Raw genomic sequence first — 17,545 nt, 5'->3', positions numbered from 1 at the left:
CAACAGACAGAAACTGAACAAGTTCCACAGACATGTGACTAACAGAAATGGAATAATGTGTCCCTGAACAAAGGTGGGGTCAAAATCAAAGGTAACAATCAGTATCTGGTGTGGCCACCAGCTGCATTAAGTACTGCAGTACATCTCCTCCTCATGGACTGCACCAGATGTGCCAGTTGTTGCTGTGAGATGTTACCCCACTATTCCACCAAGACACCTGCAAGTTCCCAGACATTTCTGGGGGGAATGGCCCTAGCCCTCACCCTCCAATCCAACAGGTCCCAGACATGCTCAATGGGATTGAGATCAGGGCTCTTCGCTGGCTATGGCAGAACACTGACATTCCTATCTTGCAGAAAATAATGCACAGAACAAGCAGTAGGGCTGGTGGCATTGTCATGCTGGAGGGTCATGTCAGGATGAGCCTGCAGGAAGGGTACCACATGAGGGAGCAGGATGTCTTCCCTGTAACACACAACGTTGAGATTGCCTGCTATGACAACAAGCTCAGTCCGATGATGCTGTGACACACTGCCCCAGACCATGACGGACCCTCCACCTCCAAATCGATCCCGCTCCAGAGTACAGGCCTCGGTGTAACGCTCATTCCTTTGACGATAAACATGAATCCGACCATCACCCCTGGTGAGACAAAACTGCGACTCGTCAGAGAAGAGCACTTTTTGACAGTCCTGTCTGGTCCGGCGACGGTGGGTTTGTACCCATAGGCGACGTTGTTGCCGGTGATGTCTGGTGAGGACCTGCCTTGCAACAGGCCTACAAGCTCTTAGTCCAGCCTCTCTCAGCCTATTGCAGACAGTCTGAACACTGATGGAGGGATTGTGCTTTCCTGGTGTAACTCGGGCAGTTGTTGTTGCCATCCTGTATCTGTCCCGCAGGTATGAATTTCGGATGTACCGATCCTGTGCAGGTGTTGTTACACGTGGTCTGCCACTGCGAGGACGATCAGCTGTCAGTCCCGTCTCCCTGTAGCGGCGTCTCACAGTATGGACATTGCAATTTATTCCGCTGGCCACATCTGCAGTCCTCATGCCTCCCTTCAGCATGCCTAAGGCATGTTCACGCAGATGAGCAGGGACCCTGGGAATCTTTCTTTTGGTGTTTTTCCGAGTCAGTAGAAAGGCCTCTTTAGTGTCCTAAGTTTTCATAACTGTGACATTAATTGCCTGCCATCTGTAAACTGTTAGTGTCTTAACGACCGTTCCACAGGTGCATGTTCATTAATTGTTTATGGGTCATTGAACAAGCATGGGAAACAGTGTTAAAACCCTTTGCAATGAAGATCTGTGAAGTTATTTAGATTTTTACGAATTATCTTTGAAAGACAGGGTCCTGAAAAAGGGACGTTTCTTTTTTTGCTGAGTTTCTAAGGAAGCTCAGGACATATTTTTGTTTTTTGGGACACAAAACAACCTTGTACCTTGGGGCTCCCGAGTGGCGCAGCGGTATAAGGCACTGCATCTCAGTGCTAGAGGTGTCACTACAGACCCTGGTTTTATTCCAGGCTGTATCACAACAAGCCATGATTGGGAATCCCAATTGGCCCAGTGTCGTACAGGTTAGGGTTTGGCAGGGGTAGGCCATCATTGTAAATAAGAATTTGTTCTTAAGTCATACCACAGATTCTCAATTGGATTGAGGTCTGGGCTTTGACTAGGCCATTCCAAGACATTTAAATGTTTTTCCTTAAACCACTCGAGTGTTGCTTTAGCAGTATGCTTAGGGTCATTGTCCTGTTGGATGGTGAACCTCCGTCCCAGTCTCAAATCTCTGGAATACTGAAACAGGTATCCTTCAAGAATTTCCCTGTATTTAGCGCCATCCATCATTCCTTCAATTCTGACCAGTTTTCCAGTCCCTGCTGATGAAAAACCTCCCCACAGCATGATGTTGCCACCACCATCCTTCACTGTGGGGATGGTGTTCTCAGGGTGATGAGAGGTGTTGGGTTTGCCCCAGACATAGGGTTTTCCTTGATGGCCAAAAAGCTCCTTTTTAGTCTCATCTGACCAGAGTACCTTCTTCCATATGTTTGGGGAGTCTCCCACATGCCTTTTGGCAACAACAAACGTGTTTGCTCATTTTTTTCTTTAAGCAATGGCTTTTTTTCTGGCCACTCTTCCGTAAAGCTCAGCTCTGTGGAGTGCACGGCTTAAAGTGGTCCTATGGACAGATACTCCAATCTACGCTGTGGAGCTTTGCAGCTCCTTCTGGGTTATCTTTGTTGCCTCTCTGATTAATGCCCTCCTTGCCTGGTCTGTGAGTTTTGGTGGGCGGCCCTCTCTTGGCAGGTTTGTTGTGATGCCATATTCTTTCCATGTTTTAATAATGGATTTAATGGTGCTCCGTGGGATGTTCAAAGTTTTGGGTATTTTTTTAAAACCTGTACTTATCCACAACTTTTAAAATCTGTACTTATCCACAACTTTGTCCCTGACCTGTTTGGAGAGCTCCTTGGTCTTCATGGTGCCACTTGCTTGGTGTGCCCCTTGCTTAGTGGTGTTGCAGACTCTGGGGCCTTTCAGAACAGGTGTATATATACTGAGATCATGTGACAGATCATGTGACACACAGGTGGACTTTATTTGACTAATTATGTGACTTCTGAAGGTAATTGGTTGCACCAGATCTTATTTAGGGGCTTCATAGCAAAGGGGGTGAATACATATGCACGCACCACTTTTCAGTTTTTATTTTAGAGAATTTTTTGAAACATTTCACTTCACCAATTTGGACTATTTTGTGTATGTCCATTGCATGAAATCCAAATAAAAATACATTTAAAATGCAGGTTGTAATGCAACAAAATAGGAAAAATGCCAAGGGGGATGAATACTTTTGCAAAGCACTGTATCCTTGCTTCAGGTCCTGAGCTACAGGTAGTTAGATTTGGGTATGTCATTTTTTTAATGTCATTTTTAAAGATTGCTGTACAGCAGCGGAACCCAACCAACATGAAGGAGCTGGAGCAGTTTTGCCTTGAAGAATGGGCAGAAATCCCAGTGACTAGATGTGCCAAGCTTATAGAGATATACCCCAAGAGACTTGCAGCTGTAATTGCTGCAAAGGTGGCTCTACAACGTATTGACTTTGGGGGGGTGAATAGTTATGCAGGCTCAAGTTTTCAGTTTTTTTGTCTTATTTGTTGTTTGTTTCACAATAAAAAATATTTAGCATCTTCAAAGTGGTAGGCATGTTGTGTAAATCAAATGATACAAACCCCCCAAAAATCTATTTTAATTCCAGGTTGTAAGGCAACAAAATAGGAAAAATGCCAAGGGGGGGGGGGGATACTTTCGCAAGCCACTGTATGCATATTCTTGATACCATTTGAAAGGGAACACTTTGAAGTTTGTGGAAATGTGAATTGAATGTGGGCGAATATAACACATTAGATCTGGTGAATGATAATAGAAAAAAATATATATATTTTTTTTGTACCATCATCTTTGAAATGCAAGCGAAAGGCCATAATGTATTATTCCAGCCCAGGCGGTGTATGCACCGTTAAAAGTCAATTTGTGGACTGTCTGTATTTTAATTGTTATAGCAATGTTTATTCACTCCCGAATCTCAGTCTCTTCAACCAGCGAATGAGTCTTAGTTTATGAGCTCTCTGGTGTCTGGTTACGTTACATAGCCAAAGGCACTGGAGGTTGCGGGGGCTGAGTCACTGGCTTACTGGTGCTCTTCCATGCCGTCCCTGGGAGGGGTGCGTCACTTGAGTGGGTTGAGTCACTGACGTGGTCTTCCTGTCTGGGTTGGCGCCCCCCCTTGGGCTGTGCCGTGGCGGAGATCTTTGTCGGCTATACTCGGCCTTGTCCCGGGATGGTATGTTGGTGGTTGGAGATATCCCTCCAGTGGTGTGGAGGCTGTGCTTTGGCAAAGTGGGTGGGGTTATATCCTACCTGTTTGGCGCTGTCCGGGGGTTTCATCGGATGGGGCCACAGTGTCTCCTGACCTCTCCTGTCTCAGCCTCCAGTATTTATGCTGCAGTAGTTTATGTGTCGGGGGGCTAGGGTCAGTCTGTCACATCTGGAGTATTTCTCTTGTCTTTTCCGGTGTCCTGTGTGAATTTAAATATGCTCTCTCTAATTCTCTCTTTCTCTTTCTTTCTTTCTCAGGTAGTCCTGAGCCCTAGGACCATGCCTCAGGACTACCTGGCTTGATGACTCCTTGCTGTCCCCAGTTCACCTGGCCGTGCTGCTGCTCCAGTTCCACCTGTTCTGCCTGCAGCTATGGAACCCTGACCTGTTCACCGGACGTGCTACCTGTCCCAGACCTGCTGTCCCAGACCTGCTGGAACCCTGACCTATTCACCGGACGTGCTACCTGTCCCAGACCTGCTGTTTTCAACTCTCTAGAGACAGCAGGAGCGGTAGAGATACTCTCAAAGATCGGCTATGAAAAAGCCTACTGACACTTACTCTTGTGTTACTGACTTGTTGCACCCTCGACAACTACTATGATTATTATTATTTGACCATGCTGGTCATTTATGAACATTTGAACATCTTGGCCCTGTGCTGTTATAATCTCCACCCGGCACAGCCAGAAGAGGACTGGCCACCCCTCATAGCCTGGTTCCTCTCTAGGTTTCTTCCTAGGTTTTGGCCTTTCTATGGAGTTTTTCCTAGCCACCGTGCTTCTACACCTGCATTGCTTGCTGTTTGGGGTTTTAGGCTGGGTTTCTGTACAGCACTTTGAGATATCAGCTGATGTAAGAATGGCTATATAAATACATTTGATTTGATTTGATTTGAAAATTCCAGTCTATTTCCCGCCTATTTCATTCGCTGAAATTCCGGTCACTTCTTGGCAGAAAGATATGCATACAACCAAAACATTACATAGCACGCAGTGATGTGGGCTGGTGTAGCAAAAATCCAGGGCTGAATTTTTGTCCCAGTCCGCCCTATCACAATCAGACAGCCAGGAGAGAGAATGCTGAATGTTCAGTCTCTAAAACCCAATTTCCTCTTTGTAATTATACTGAACAAAAAATGTAATGCAACATGCAACAAATTCAAATATTTTACACATTTTGAGTTCATATTAGGAAATCAGTCAAATGAAATACATTCATTAGGCCCGAATCTATGGATTTCACATGACTGGGAATACAGATATGCATCTGTTGATCACAGATACCTTAAAAAAAAGCAAGTAGAGGCATGGATCAGAAAACCAGTCAGTATCTGGTGTGACCACTATTTGCCTCATGCAGCGCGACACATCTCCTGCGCATAGAGTTGATCAGGCTGTTGATTGTGGCGTGTGGAATGTTGTCCCACTCCTCTTCAATGACTGTGAGAAGTTGCTGGACATTGGCAGGAACTGGAACATGCTGTCGTACACGTCGATCAAGCACATCCCAAACATGCTCAGTGGGTGACATGTCTGGTGAGTATACAGGCCATGGAAGAACTGAGACTTTTTCAGCTTCCAGGAATTGTGTACAGATCCTTGCAGCATGGGTCCGTGCATTATCATGCTGAAACATGAGGTGATGGCGGTGAATGAATGGAATGATCTCAGGATCTCATCACAGTATCTCTGTGCATTCAAATTGTCATCGATAAAATGTGATTGTGTTAGTTGTCCGTACCTTATGCCTGCCCATATCATAACCCCACCATCACCATGGGGCACTCTGTTCACCATGTTGACATCAGAAAACCACTCACCCACACAACGACATACACATGGTCTGCGGTGAGGTCGGTTGGACCTACTGCCAAATTCTCTAAAATGACGTTGGAGGCGGCTTATGGTAGAGAAATTACCATTAAATTCTCTGGCACCCTCAATACTTGAGACATCTGTGGCACATTTTAGAGTGGTCTTTTATTGTCCCCAGCATAAGGTGCACCTGTGTAATGATCATGCTGTTTAATCAGCTTCTTGACATGCCACACCTGTCAGGTGGATGGATTATCTTGGCAAAGGAGAAATGCTCACTAACAGGGATGTAATCAAATTTGTGCAAATGGAACATTTCTGGGATCTAAACTTTTCATGTTGTGTTTATATTTTTGTTCATTGCTGAAATCAAGTGCCAGTGATGCACTGACTAGCATGCCCCTAAAGTTCAGCTAAATCATGGCTTTCAGGTGGTTTAATGGGACTTCAAATACATCAATATTTGCTCTTTATATATTACACAAGTAGTGTCAGCTTTGGGTTCACCAGCACAGAGAGAAGTACTCTGAGGTGGGGTGGGGGAGCAGGTTGAAGGCAGAAGCAGAGGCAGACACAGCTGTTAAAGAAGCTATCTATCTATATCTGTGGTGATGCAATGGTGGAACTGGAAGAGGAGAGGAACCCATGGGACGTGGCGGGGTTCAGTGTACTCCATGGGACGTGGCTGGGTTCAGTGTACTCCATGCAGCCTTCTATTAGACATGACAGGTGATATACTGTGTGAAGGGCAAAAACAAAGTACTCAGCAAAAGCAGGCAGATGTTGAAAAATGAAGGAAGGAACAGCGGTCCTAGCAGAACCAGGGGAATTCTCCAGCAAAATGCCACCTCAATATCCAGCGAGCACTGGTCCTCAACCATCCTACCCAATTAGACCACAGGATGTGGAGCCTAGCACCTGATGGAACTTCATGGCAGCTTGAGGTTCCTTTTCAAGTCAAAAGGTTTGAGATGTTTAATGTCAATGTGTGAACTTATCATCCTCTCAACACTCATATCTGTGATTATCTTTTTTTAATTTTTTTATTCACCTTTATTTTGACAGAGAGACCAAAGTCTATTTTCCAGATGAGCCCTGATTAGCTGGTTGGAGAAATATGTTTGGTGAGGTTCTATTTTAATACACTGTACAGCTTTAAAGATTCCCCTTAAATGGCCTTAAAGTCTTTCAGAACGGGAGGAACAGGAAGAGATTAATAAAGAGAAGGCTAGGGTATGTATTTTAAGATAATAGAAGAAAGACAACGATTTGAGGGAGAATGTAGAGAACAATCATTAAGGCTTTGGTGTTTACTTCACAATAGCCTCTTCAGCATGTGTGTGTGTCTGTATAATGTCTGTGTGTGTGTCTGTGCAGCTCTGCGGGAGTGCATGTGGAGTTTACTTACAAAAATTCTCCATAGGCAAAAAATCTAATCTGAAAACCTTACTGTATTTATTTAACTAGGCAAGTCAGTTAATAATGAGCCTAGAAACAGTGGGTTAACTGCCTTGTTCAGTGGTAGAACAACAGATTGTTACCTTGTCAGCTCAGGGATTTGATTTGTCAACCTTTTGATTACTGGTCCAACACTCTAACCACTAAGCTACCTGCCGCCCCACTTACAACAGATCCTGTAATATGAGTCCCTGCAACCAAATCTCATTCAATGTGCATAACTAAACCCCCTCATCAACGGATTTGCTGTCTTTTGTCTCAGTTGGAGATATTCATTATGTGTTGGCCAATAAACGACAAATGGAGCTTTTAACCTTTATAAGACAGTGACTGAGGTTTTTGGCAATCACAATGAATCAATCAGTGTAGGTATCAGACACAAAACCGCTGTTACCCAACCCCTAGTCTTGTCCACCAGCCAGGGCTTGTTGGCAGTTAACCTGGGGACGAGGTTACCTCGCTGACACCTATAGGCATCAGAAGGAAACCACAACCCATACTGTATATATCACAATGTGAAATAGGAAAATAGACAGTACAAAGCAATCCTTAGAGACCACAGTATCCTCACAGTTGGGTGCATGGAAGGTTCATTTCCTTCAGCTATTTGTTGTGTTTACACTGCAATTTTGATTTATTTATTTAACCTTTATTTAACCAGGCAAGTCAGTTAAGAACAAATTCTTATTTACAATGAATGCCTACTGGGGAACAGTGGGTTAACTGCCTTTTCAGGAGCAAAAAGACAGATTTTCACATTGTCAGCTCAGGGATTTGATCTAGCACCCTTTTGGTTAGCGGCGCAACACTCTAAGCACTAGGCTACCTAAAGCGCTCATGTAGTTGATGATGTATAACAGCTGACAGACGTTTTGTGATGGTGCTGTCAATACAGACCGGCTCAATGGTTTTGAACATCATCAATAATGAGGAATATTGACTGATAAGGTCCCAAAGGTTTTGTCATGAATGTGACTGCATGGATGGTCATTTCAGAAAGATGAATACATAGAGCTATATATTGCAAGGGGACAAAGCTTGATGTTCGTGAAAGTGAAGGTTAAAGTATAGAGTATTTCCATCTGAGAAGTAGACACGCAATGGACGGCCATTACCCTCTCTCTGACTCAAACATATTAGCTGACATTGTTGTTATTGATTGATTACCATGTAAATGAATTGTTGACAATATTTTCAAAAATAAGAAATAAGATGGAAAAACATTAAAAAAAAGAAAAGATGAGTGTAAGAAATGAAAACAATGCAACAACAACAACAACAAAAGGGGGGGGGGGTGCATTAAAAGGGGTCTGATCAAATTGATTGGATAGTTTTTCAAATGTCCACAGGCTGCTCTATTTTACAACTCATGACAGCAAAGCACAACCCTGCAGAAGATGCTGGAGATATTGATGCTCAATAAAAGGTGAGTACATTGTGCACATCTGGATCATACATTTCTATAACATTGTAGAGTCAAAGCTCCATTGTGATCTCACAACCAATTAAATGAAGAGACACAAATATGTGGGCTCTGCGCTCCGTACATTTCTGTACATAATCTACATCAATGTGAAAGGAAACAGTGCCACACGGTGGATATATTTTAAATGATTTCACATTTCAAATAGTTTGGTACAAAATACATGTAGCAATCTATTCAGAGGAATGGTTTTCCACTCACAGGTTAAAACAACTCCTTGATTAAAAAGCTCAATGGGGAATCGGAATCTGTGAACCCGTCCCTAAAAGTTATGTAACTTTAGATTCAGTAGGGCAGGCTAGCGTTTGTGTCTGACCAGATGCAATTTCATTCTTTAGGTGTTTAAGATATTTTAAAGCAATTCTTAAGTACAAGGCTGAACAACAACTGAAAAGCCCCAAGCAATTATGCGAACCAGAAAAGCTTGAACGTTGGCTGACAGAAACCTACACTTGTTTGTTTTCTAGGTTGCTGACAGCTGACCATTAACAAATACCTTGAAAGCAGAGGATGGAGGGTTAATTCAAGTAAAAATTCAGTTTACCTAACTTTATTAATATGGTTTACGGGATTTTTTTTAACTAGGCAAGTCAGTTAAGAACAAATTCTTATTTACAATGAGAGCCTACCCCAGCCAAACCCGGACGACGCTGGGACAATTGTGCACCGCCCTTTGGGACTCTCAATCACAGCCAAATGTGATACAGCCTGGATACGAACCAATAACTGTAATGTCGCCTATTGCACTGAGATGCAGCGCCTTAGACAGCTGCGCCATTCAGGAACCCAACTCAGCGGATATTCACCCAAATTAGAAAATTACATTTTGGTCAAGGCTATCGCGTTCAAAACATCTTTAAGTGACTTTGTTGAGTTTTACAATCATATTTTAGACACTTACGGATGATTTGGACATTATTTACAAAAAATGCTAATATCGGTCCAATGATGTTGACAACTGTGCCATACAGATGGCAAAATAGTTGGGAAGAGATTTTTGATGTACCGATTCCATGGTACAGGGTGTATGACTTGATATATAAAACAACGCAAGATTCAAGACTTCGTGCTTTTCAGCTAAAATTATTATATAGAATTCTTGCCACCAACAAAATGTAGAATATTTGGGGCATAAGCTCATCGAAGCTCTGCAGATTTTTTTTGTGAGGATATAGAATCAATAGACCATTTATTTTGGTATTGCCCTCAGGTAGCCTGTTTCTGGTCTCGGGTTCAGGAATGGCTCAGGAATCTAAAATTGACCCTAGAAAAAGTACTGTTAAGAGATCTGGAGAGACTGGGTCAGTCAATTACTAATATACTAACACTTAGTAAAAGTATTTATCTTCATCTCGCAATCTGTGGATTCTATTCGATTAGATAGATTGAAATTGTACGTTAAACATCACAGCATAGTTGAAAGATACGTGTTGCATAGAAACCCGAAGTGAGTGGCCAGCATACCTTGTCCATAGACTGCTTACAGGATCAGGAAACTAATGTGTAATTTTCGAATTTGGGTGAACTATCCCTTCAATGCTATTTTGCATTTCGGGGTTTACCCACCTGTTCTGCTAGATGAGTGTTTTGGGGTATTTTCACCTACTTACCTACAGAGTTTAGACTTCACCCACCCATGTTTTTACCACTACATCCCTCAAGGGATACTTCAGTATATTCTGGATACCATGAAGCTAAATAGTAAACCCTGGAACCCTAGGGAAAAAAGTCAAACCAAATTCTAAGAACTAACTTGGAGCTGCCAAAAACACTCCTTTTACTCTTTATCATAGATCAAAAATAGCTAAAGTGGGTCTTTCATTAGAAGAGGAGAATACCCCCCCCTTCTCCACACCCAATGAGTAGGGTACTGCCAATGGGATACTGCCCAAATTGGCACTGTCAACAGATTATATAATTGTCTGCACCCTTTGAAGGGAGCTTTCAAGCTACAAAGCAGACCTTTGTTGATTATCTGAAGCGGTTCATTCTTAGTTTTGTACATTGTATATGCTCTGGCAAACATCTCTGGCATGGTGTCCAATCTGGTTTAATAGGCAGGCAATACTGAGTAACCAAATTACAGACACAAATAGGATAGGGCAGTTTTAAAAAACCTGATTGTGTACATCAAATGCTTTTGCTGATAATGCTAGATTATGAAATATTTCTAATTTAAAAGGAACTGACACCCACATATTGTATAAGCCCCAAACATTTGAATAATGATGTCAATGCTATGCCATTGACATAGCTTCTCCCTGTTTGAAACCGGTTAAACACACAGGAAGGAAAGTTTTCCAAAGGAGATTGAGATTGTGCAATGCTTCGTGCCTTGATACCACGTTCCGGACACATCCATGCAGAAGAATGTTCCTAATGCCGCCCACGTTCTGGATATTTTTGTTGTATTTGCAGCGTTTTATACCATTGGGACTTAAATGACATTTTACGTGATTTAGACTCCACGTAGAAGCTTTATAGCAGGCTAAAATCTAGGATACTTAGTTTTGATGTATTGAAACTTCTTGGAGTTCTCACTTTTTTCATTTTCCAGTTTAATAGGGTGCGTTTTTTTAATCGGGTAATTTATTCTCTCAGTATTCATCCCTTGATACTGTATCAACTCATTAAACAATTTCACCGTCATGTGAAACAACAGAGCGAAATCTAAAGTTGACTAGAAACCGTTGCACGGTGACTAGTCCTAAAGGTATGAGGGACAGTTCGCAGTCCATCAGACTTCCACGCCAAAGTTTCCTGTAAGCCAAGGTAAATACCACATTTCTTCTCTCTCTCTCTCTCTCTCTCTCTCTCCTCTCTGCTTGGAACGACCGCCTACTTACTTGCCATTGGACACCTCATGTTCATATAAGACACGCAACTGTTGCATTCCAGTATCTGAGTGGTTGACAAGGCTGTCACCGGTCGGGGAGGCGTGACCGACCGATGACTGTCGGAGGGGGACATGGACGGACACAGTCGGACGATCATCCCATCTGAAAGTGAAAGATCCCGCGGAGGGTCCTGCTGCGCTGAGTGTTCCGGAGCTGTCTGATGTAGTCTAATAAAGTACGCCTACAGTAGTAGCCTTGAAGAGGAAGAAGAACACCCACATGCATTGGTATTTCCTCTCTCGTCTTGTGCAATATTCTCTAACTTTTTACTTGTCACGTGAAACAGTGTACGCAAAAAGAGCACAAGTATAGCCTATACCAAATTACGTTGAATGCATGTCAACATGTTAAGTTATAGTATTTGATGGGCGTGAAATAGGTTTTTCAGATTTTTGGAAGAGAGCAATGTCAGAAATGAATTTCGCACTGATTGCTCTGCCTGCCTCTCTCCACAGCCTTTGTCCCTCAAACATGGGAGAGGCTGGAGGGAGAAACATGGGAGAGGCTGGAGGGAGAGATTTATACTGTAGGTTTATGTGAGGTCTTGATTGAGTTATTGTGTGTCAACGATATTTAGTCAATGGGTGCCACCTTGTAAATTCCTCAGTCACATTTAGCCATAGGCAAACACTTGACAGGGTTGACAATAGGAAATAGGTGTTGCTGAGATTTGACTGAATTTTCCTTGTTATCATGTAAGGATCCCGTTTTGAAGGTGTTGCAACTGCATTTCTGTTCATTAGCAACTCTATTTGATCAGATGTGGGCATGTGGCCAATATCTAATAATAAAGTTGAAGTTACATGTCTGATAGTATGTCTGCATCTGAAAATGCATTCTTTCACCAGTTCAGGAAAGGAACATTTGATTACTTGATAAAAACGTGCTTGTATCTTATGATCAGAAGAACATGAGGAGAGAACAACGTTTGAGTTTTCACCCTGAGGAAGGCGAGTGTATTATGAATTCAAACTGCATTAGAAATACATTTAAAGTGTGACTTTATCTGTTTCGATGTATACATTTGAATCAGATGTGTGTTTAGTTATTATATACCCCCATTACATTTACATTTTATTCATTTAGCAGACACTCTTATCCAGAGTGATTTCCAGGAGCAATTAGGGTTACGTTTATACACCACACTGCTTATAAAGATATCCTTATCTTTTCTATGTTCATCTTCAAGGTGGAAGTGTTCATGTTTTCCCTCCCCGTCCCCTATAGCATCGCTCCTATCACTGTTTAGAGTGCAAACTACAGAGAGAAATAATGGATCAGACACAGCATTAGAAGCTCAGGGCAAGGTCCATAGACAGTATAGTAGCCTAATCTGCAAGGTTAACTGCAGATTAAGGCTAACTACTGCTAATAAATTGTCAGGTCTGCTGCAGGAGTCAGAACAGGTCTGGTGTAATCTAGCCTCCTGCCCCTGGGACCTTGGTGGCCCAGCTAGGTAGGGCCAGCATGAAGGGTGTCCTCTGATTGCCTGGCTAAACTAGACTGAACATGCACTCACCAGGCTAGTCCTCTCTTCTGAGGTGGCAGGATGTTACAGATAAACTGTGAAGGAGCGACGTTCACTTGGACTAGAGACTCATTTTGAAGTAATTTGACTGCTGAAGCAAGTAGTGTGATGTGTTTCTATTTATTGAAGGAACTTTTTAACCTGTGTGTCAGATGTGTTTGGGGAGTCCTCCAACAAAGGGGATGTTTTTACTACAAATAGTTTTACTTGCTCTGCAGTTTTAAAATAAATTAAGTAATTTTAAACCTCTTTTTATACTTAGTTATTGTTTTTAAGCCTTTTAAGTGTTAGAGTAGGCCAGCTCTGAATGCAAAATGTTTTTCTAATGGTGTTACTCTCCTTCTTTTTCAGTTGCCAGTCTCCTGAAACTATCCAGCCAGCAACAACAACAGTCCCACCATCCATCAGACCATCCCTCATGGCAACGATCGTCATGGAGAGGATTGGGCGTCTGTTCATCAACCTCCAGCAGGTAAGGGCGGTGCCCCAGATGCTGACAGAGGTCGCCCCCTCCATGCCCGGCACGCTGCGGGACACCGAAGTTCCCGGGTTCTTCAGGGAGCGCTACATCCACGCCGGCTACCGACCACTCCACCAGGGCTGGAGGTACTGTAACATGATGTACTACAATACCCATAATGCTATGTAGAACATCCAGTTTTATTATAGTAAAGACGTCTCTGAAGCTAACATAATGGTGTCCCGTCTCTGAAGCTAACATAATGGTATCCCGTCTCTGAAGCTAACATAATGGTGTCCCGTCTCTGAAGCTAACATAATGGTGTCCCGTCTCTGAAGCTAACATAATGGTGTCCCGTCTCTGAAGCTAACATAATGGTGTCCCGTCTCTGAAGCTAACATAATGGTGTCCCGTCTCTGAAGCTAACATAATGGTGTTCCTTATCGATACAGGTACTACTTCCTTTCGCTGTTCCAGCGTCACAACGAGACCATCAACGTGTGGACCCACCTGCTGGGGTCTCTCCTTGTCCTGGTCAAGTTCCTCCAGCTGGCTGAGATGGTAGACTTCATCCATGACGCCCACGCCTGGCCCCTCCTCATCCTCCTCCTGTCCTCCCTGGCCTACATGGCCTGCAGCACTGTAGCCCACCTCCTGGCCGCCAAATCAGAGTTCTACCACTACTGCTTCTTCTTCCTGGATTACGTAGGAGTGGCTCAGTATCAGTACGGCAGCGCCGTGGCTCACTTCTACTATGCTGTGGAACCAGACTACCACCGGTGGGTCTCCTCGGTCTTCATGCCCACTGCCACCTTACTCTGTTGCCTGTCCTGCCTGGGCTGCTGCTATGGGAAGTATCGCAACCACAGCCTGCGGGTCTGGGTCCGGAAGGTGGGGCAGGTGGTTCCCTCAGCTATGGCCTATGCCTGGGATACTAGCCCGGTGTTCCACCGCCTCCTCCTCTGGCCCACGTCGCACAGTGATGACATCACTTCCGCGGCCAGTGGCGTAGTCGGCGACCCGGCTATGTCCTTCCATGGGGGCCAGGTAGCCTTCTTCCTGTCCAGTGCGTTCTTCTTCACCAACCCACTTCCAGAGCGTCTGTTCCCAGGCCACTGTGACTTCCTGGGGCAGGGCCACCAGCTGTTCCACATCTTCCTGGTGATCTGTACCCTCTGTCAGATCCAGGCCTCTCACCTGGACTACCTGGGCCGACGGCCACTCTACACACAGCTACACGGAGAGGGAGGAGCTGCAGCCACTATCTATCTGGTTCAGTATGGAGCCACACAGGTGGTCTGTGTCTGCATAGCAGTCTTCATGGCGAGGAAAGTAAAACGGTTGCTTGACTGCAGAGACAAGTCCAAATGAATTGGCTTGGAGACTATGTAAGAGGGTAGGAGAGTTATAATCACTTCCCAGTGGGCAAAACTGGTTGAAATGGGTTGACGTTATTTCAGCCAGAAACTTTTGCCCAGTTTTGCCCGCTGGGTTGGTACCAAAGTGATCAATGTGGCCTTGGTTGACTCGACACACACTGCCTTCCTTGCCTGCTGGAGTTTGTTTTTGAAATGTACATTTATATTATAATATTATGTTTCTCTACAGCACCCGTGTCCTTGAGAGAGTGTTGTTTACCTTTTACATAATGGAAGTTGAGGAAGCCTATTACTAGCATGGTCACAGATCTGTGACCATAAGAGTTGGCAAGACAGCACAAACAGATCTGGAACCAGACTAGCCTAGCACTGAACAAAGCCTCAATGAGATGTAAGAATGTTGATAACTTGCATAGTACTTTCTATATTTGCTATGATTGCTCACTGTAATCCTAGAATATATTTGCTTAGTTGTTCTCTGTTTTTCAATTGGCATGGTGGTGTCAAATGATGTATGTAATGTACATTATCGTACATCTGTAAATTGTTGATGAGGTTATGTTCCATTGCTACATTTTTCTTTTGAGTAACCATGAGGGGAAAAGAGAAATGTGTTCCTTCTCTTACCCTGGCCTACCACTGCCGGGACACACTCTTCACTCAGTGCTGTGACGTAAACCAGAGTAGAGACAGGCTCTGATTGGCTCTTTCTGGAAGATCACCGTGGTGACCAAAAATAAAACATCAATTCAGCCAATGGGATTGAAAAAAGGTGTGAGGACAACCCCCCTTATACATTGCAACACAAATAGCCAATCCCAATTGGTTCCCCATGCCTTCCCCTTTGCCATATTAAACCTTATATGTTTGCAGATCTGAAGGGTGATAGGTAATACGTGTAGTGTTGGTGTTTCCACCATATTGCTTCCACCTTACAGACCTGCAATCGCAGGGATATGGCCAAGGAGAAGGGCTAGGGAGTGTATTGGAACCGGCTTTGTTCATGTTTACCCTTTGTCCATTACTCTCTGATTGTGCCATAGGGTGGTATCAGTGGAGTCTGCTGAGGGGAGGAGGGCTCATAATAATGGCTGGAGCAAATGGAATGGATCAAACACCTGGAAACCATGGGTTTGATGTATTTGATACCATTTCACTGATTCCACTCCAGCCATTACCACGAGCCCGTCCTCCCAATTAAAGTGCCACCAACCTCCTTTGGGAGATATAGTTTCCCCCTGACTGATGAAAAAAAAAGACCTTCACAACAATGCAGTGTTATTATGACATGTCAGGCATCATAACAATTTGCAGGGCCTTCACATTTCAGAACTTTGTTAACTTTATGGCATTTGTAGAACAGCAATAAAAACGACTTGAAGCCCACACACCCTTTTCCTTTCATTATTATTGCAACCTCAAACTTCCTTCCCCCCAGTGAAATATTAAAGACATGCTCAGGTACTTTGGCGACTATTCTTTTTTTCAACCTCCGGTTTTGTTCTGGATGTGTCAATGTGTAGTTCATACATGCATGATCTATGAGCATAATTACTGTCTTACCTTAATTAGTCACAAAATCCCTAGTTTGAAAGTGATTGCTAGCAAGACGCACACACAGTAGAGCGAGAGAGAGAGAGCGAGAGAGAGCAATGATGTGATGCACATATCTGCACATTTGTGATGTAGTATGCAATTTTCTGAGACTTTTGGCTTGTGAGCGCTACTTTCAGAACTACTGGCTAAAAAGTGTATACAAAAGTACCGGAGAATCTCTTTAAAAAGGGGAATCAGCAGTTGCTACATACATTTTGGGACATATAAATGAATTATATGTACCCATTAATTCTTGAAGAATATAACTTTATAAATACCTCATGAGTTTAGCAGGGTTGGGGTCAATTACATAAAAATTCCAGTCAATTCAGGAATTACAATGACATTCCAATTCCAATTTTCTCCAATGTTTTTCAATGAGGAAAACTTGGAACTGGAATTTGGTTTACTGGAATTGAAATGGAATGGACCCCAACCCTGGAGCTTAGTTCAACTGTTGTTCCTGTGGCCTTCCCTGTAGCTCAGTTGGTAGAGCATGGTGTCTGCAACGCCAGCATGGTGTGTGCAACGCCAGGGTTGTGGGTTCGATTCCCACAGGGGGGCCAGTACAAAAAAAATACATGAAATGAAATGTATGCATTCACTACTGTAAGTCGCTCTGGATAAGAGCATCTGCTGAATGACTAAAATGTTCCCCATCAGAACCCAAAATACAAGCTTGTTTTACTCCAATGTTTGTAAACAAAGTAAATGTAAACAAACACTGTAAAGCATCAAAACATGGTTAAAACTTTTGATTTCATGGATGGTCAGTCCTTGCATCTGTAGAATTTTAGACTGGTTACATTTATCCAGCCCCATCTCTCAGCCTTTTACCGAAACAGTTGAGGAGAGTACGTTTTATTTTTGTTTCAAGTACTGAGTGGCCCTTTTATGAAGGATGTAACCATTACATTGCTCCCACAGTATATTGATTGCATCGTTTCTGTCTCCAAGCATTTCACGATGTTAAGCAGAGGTGTTGAAATATAGGGGATCGCTGCCCCCTTGTGGACAGGAAAATAATTTCATCTGAAACAC

General features: G+C 43.4%; 1 protein-coding gene across 4 annotated transcripts; it reads left to right on the top strand.

Moving 5' to 3' along the window:
- The first annotated feature begins 11,025 nt into the window (after positions 1–11,025).
- Positions 11,026–16,294, top strand: LOC106588616 (membrane progestin receptor alpha-B). 4 transcript variants are annotated; one of them, XM_014177778.2, is made up of 4 exons: positions 11,034–11,416; positions 11,543–11,768; positions 13,421–13,675; positions 13,982–16,294. In XM_014177778.2, exons 2-4 carry the CDS (start codon positions 11,761–11,763, stop codon positions 14,898–14,900), a joined length of 1,182 nt encoding a protein of 393 aa, XP_014033253.2. In that variant the 5' UTR covers positions 11,034–11,416; positions 11,543–11,760; the 3' UTR covers positions 14,901–16,294. The 4 variants fall into 4 exon arrangements, with proteins under 4 accessions (XP_014033254.2, XP_014033253.2, XP_045565717.1 ...); XM_014177779.2 differs by lacking the exon at positions 11,543–11,768 and having other exon boundaries at positions 11,026–11,416; XM_045709761.1 differs by lacking the exon at positions 11,034–11,416 and having other exon boundaries at positions 11,536–11,768.
- The last annotated feature ends 1,251 nt before the right edge of the window (positions 16,295–17,545 follow it).

The sequence above is a fragment of the Salmo salar genome, chromosome ssa27, assembly GCF_905237065.1.
Source record: "Salmo salar chromosome ssa27, Ssal_v3.1, whole genome shotgun sequence".
Taxonomy (NCBI): Eukaryota; Metazoa; Chordata; class Actinopteri; order Salmoniformes; family Salmonidae; genus Salmo; species Salmo salar.
Note: the sequence above shows the minus strand (reverse complement) of the source record. Positions and strands in the feature narration are given on the sequence as shown.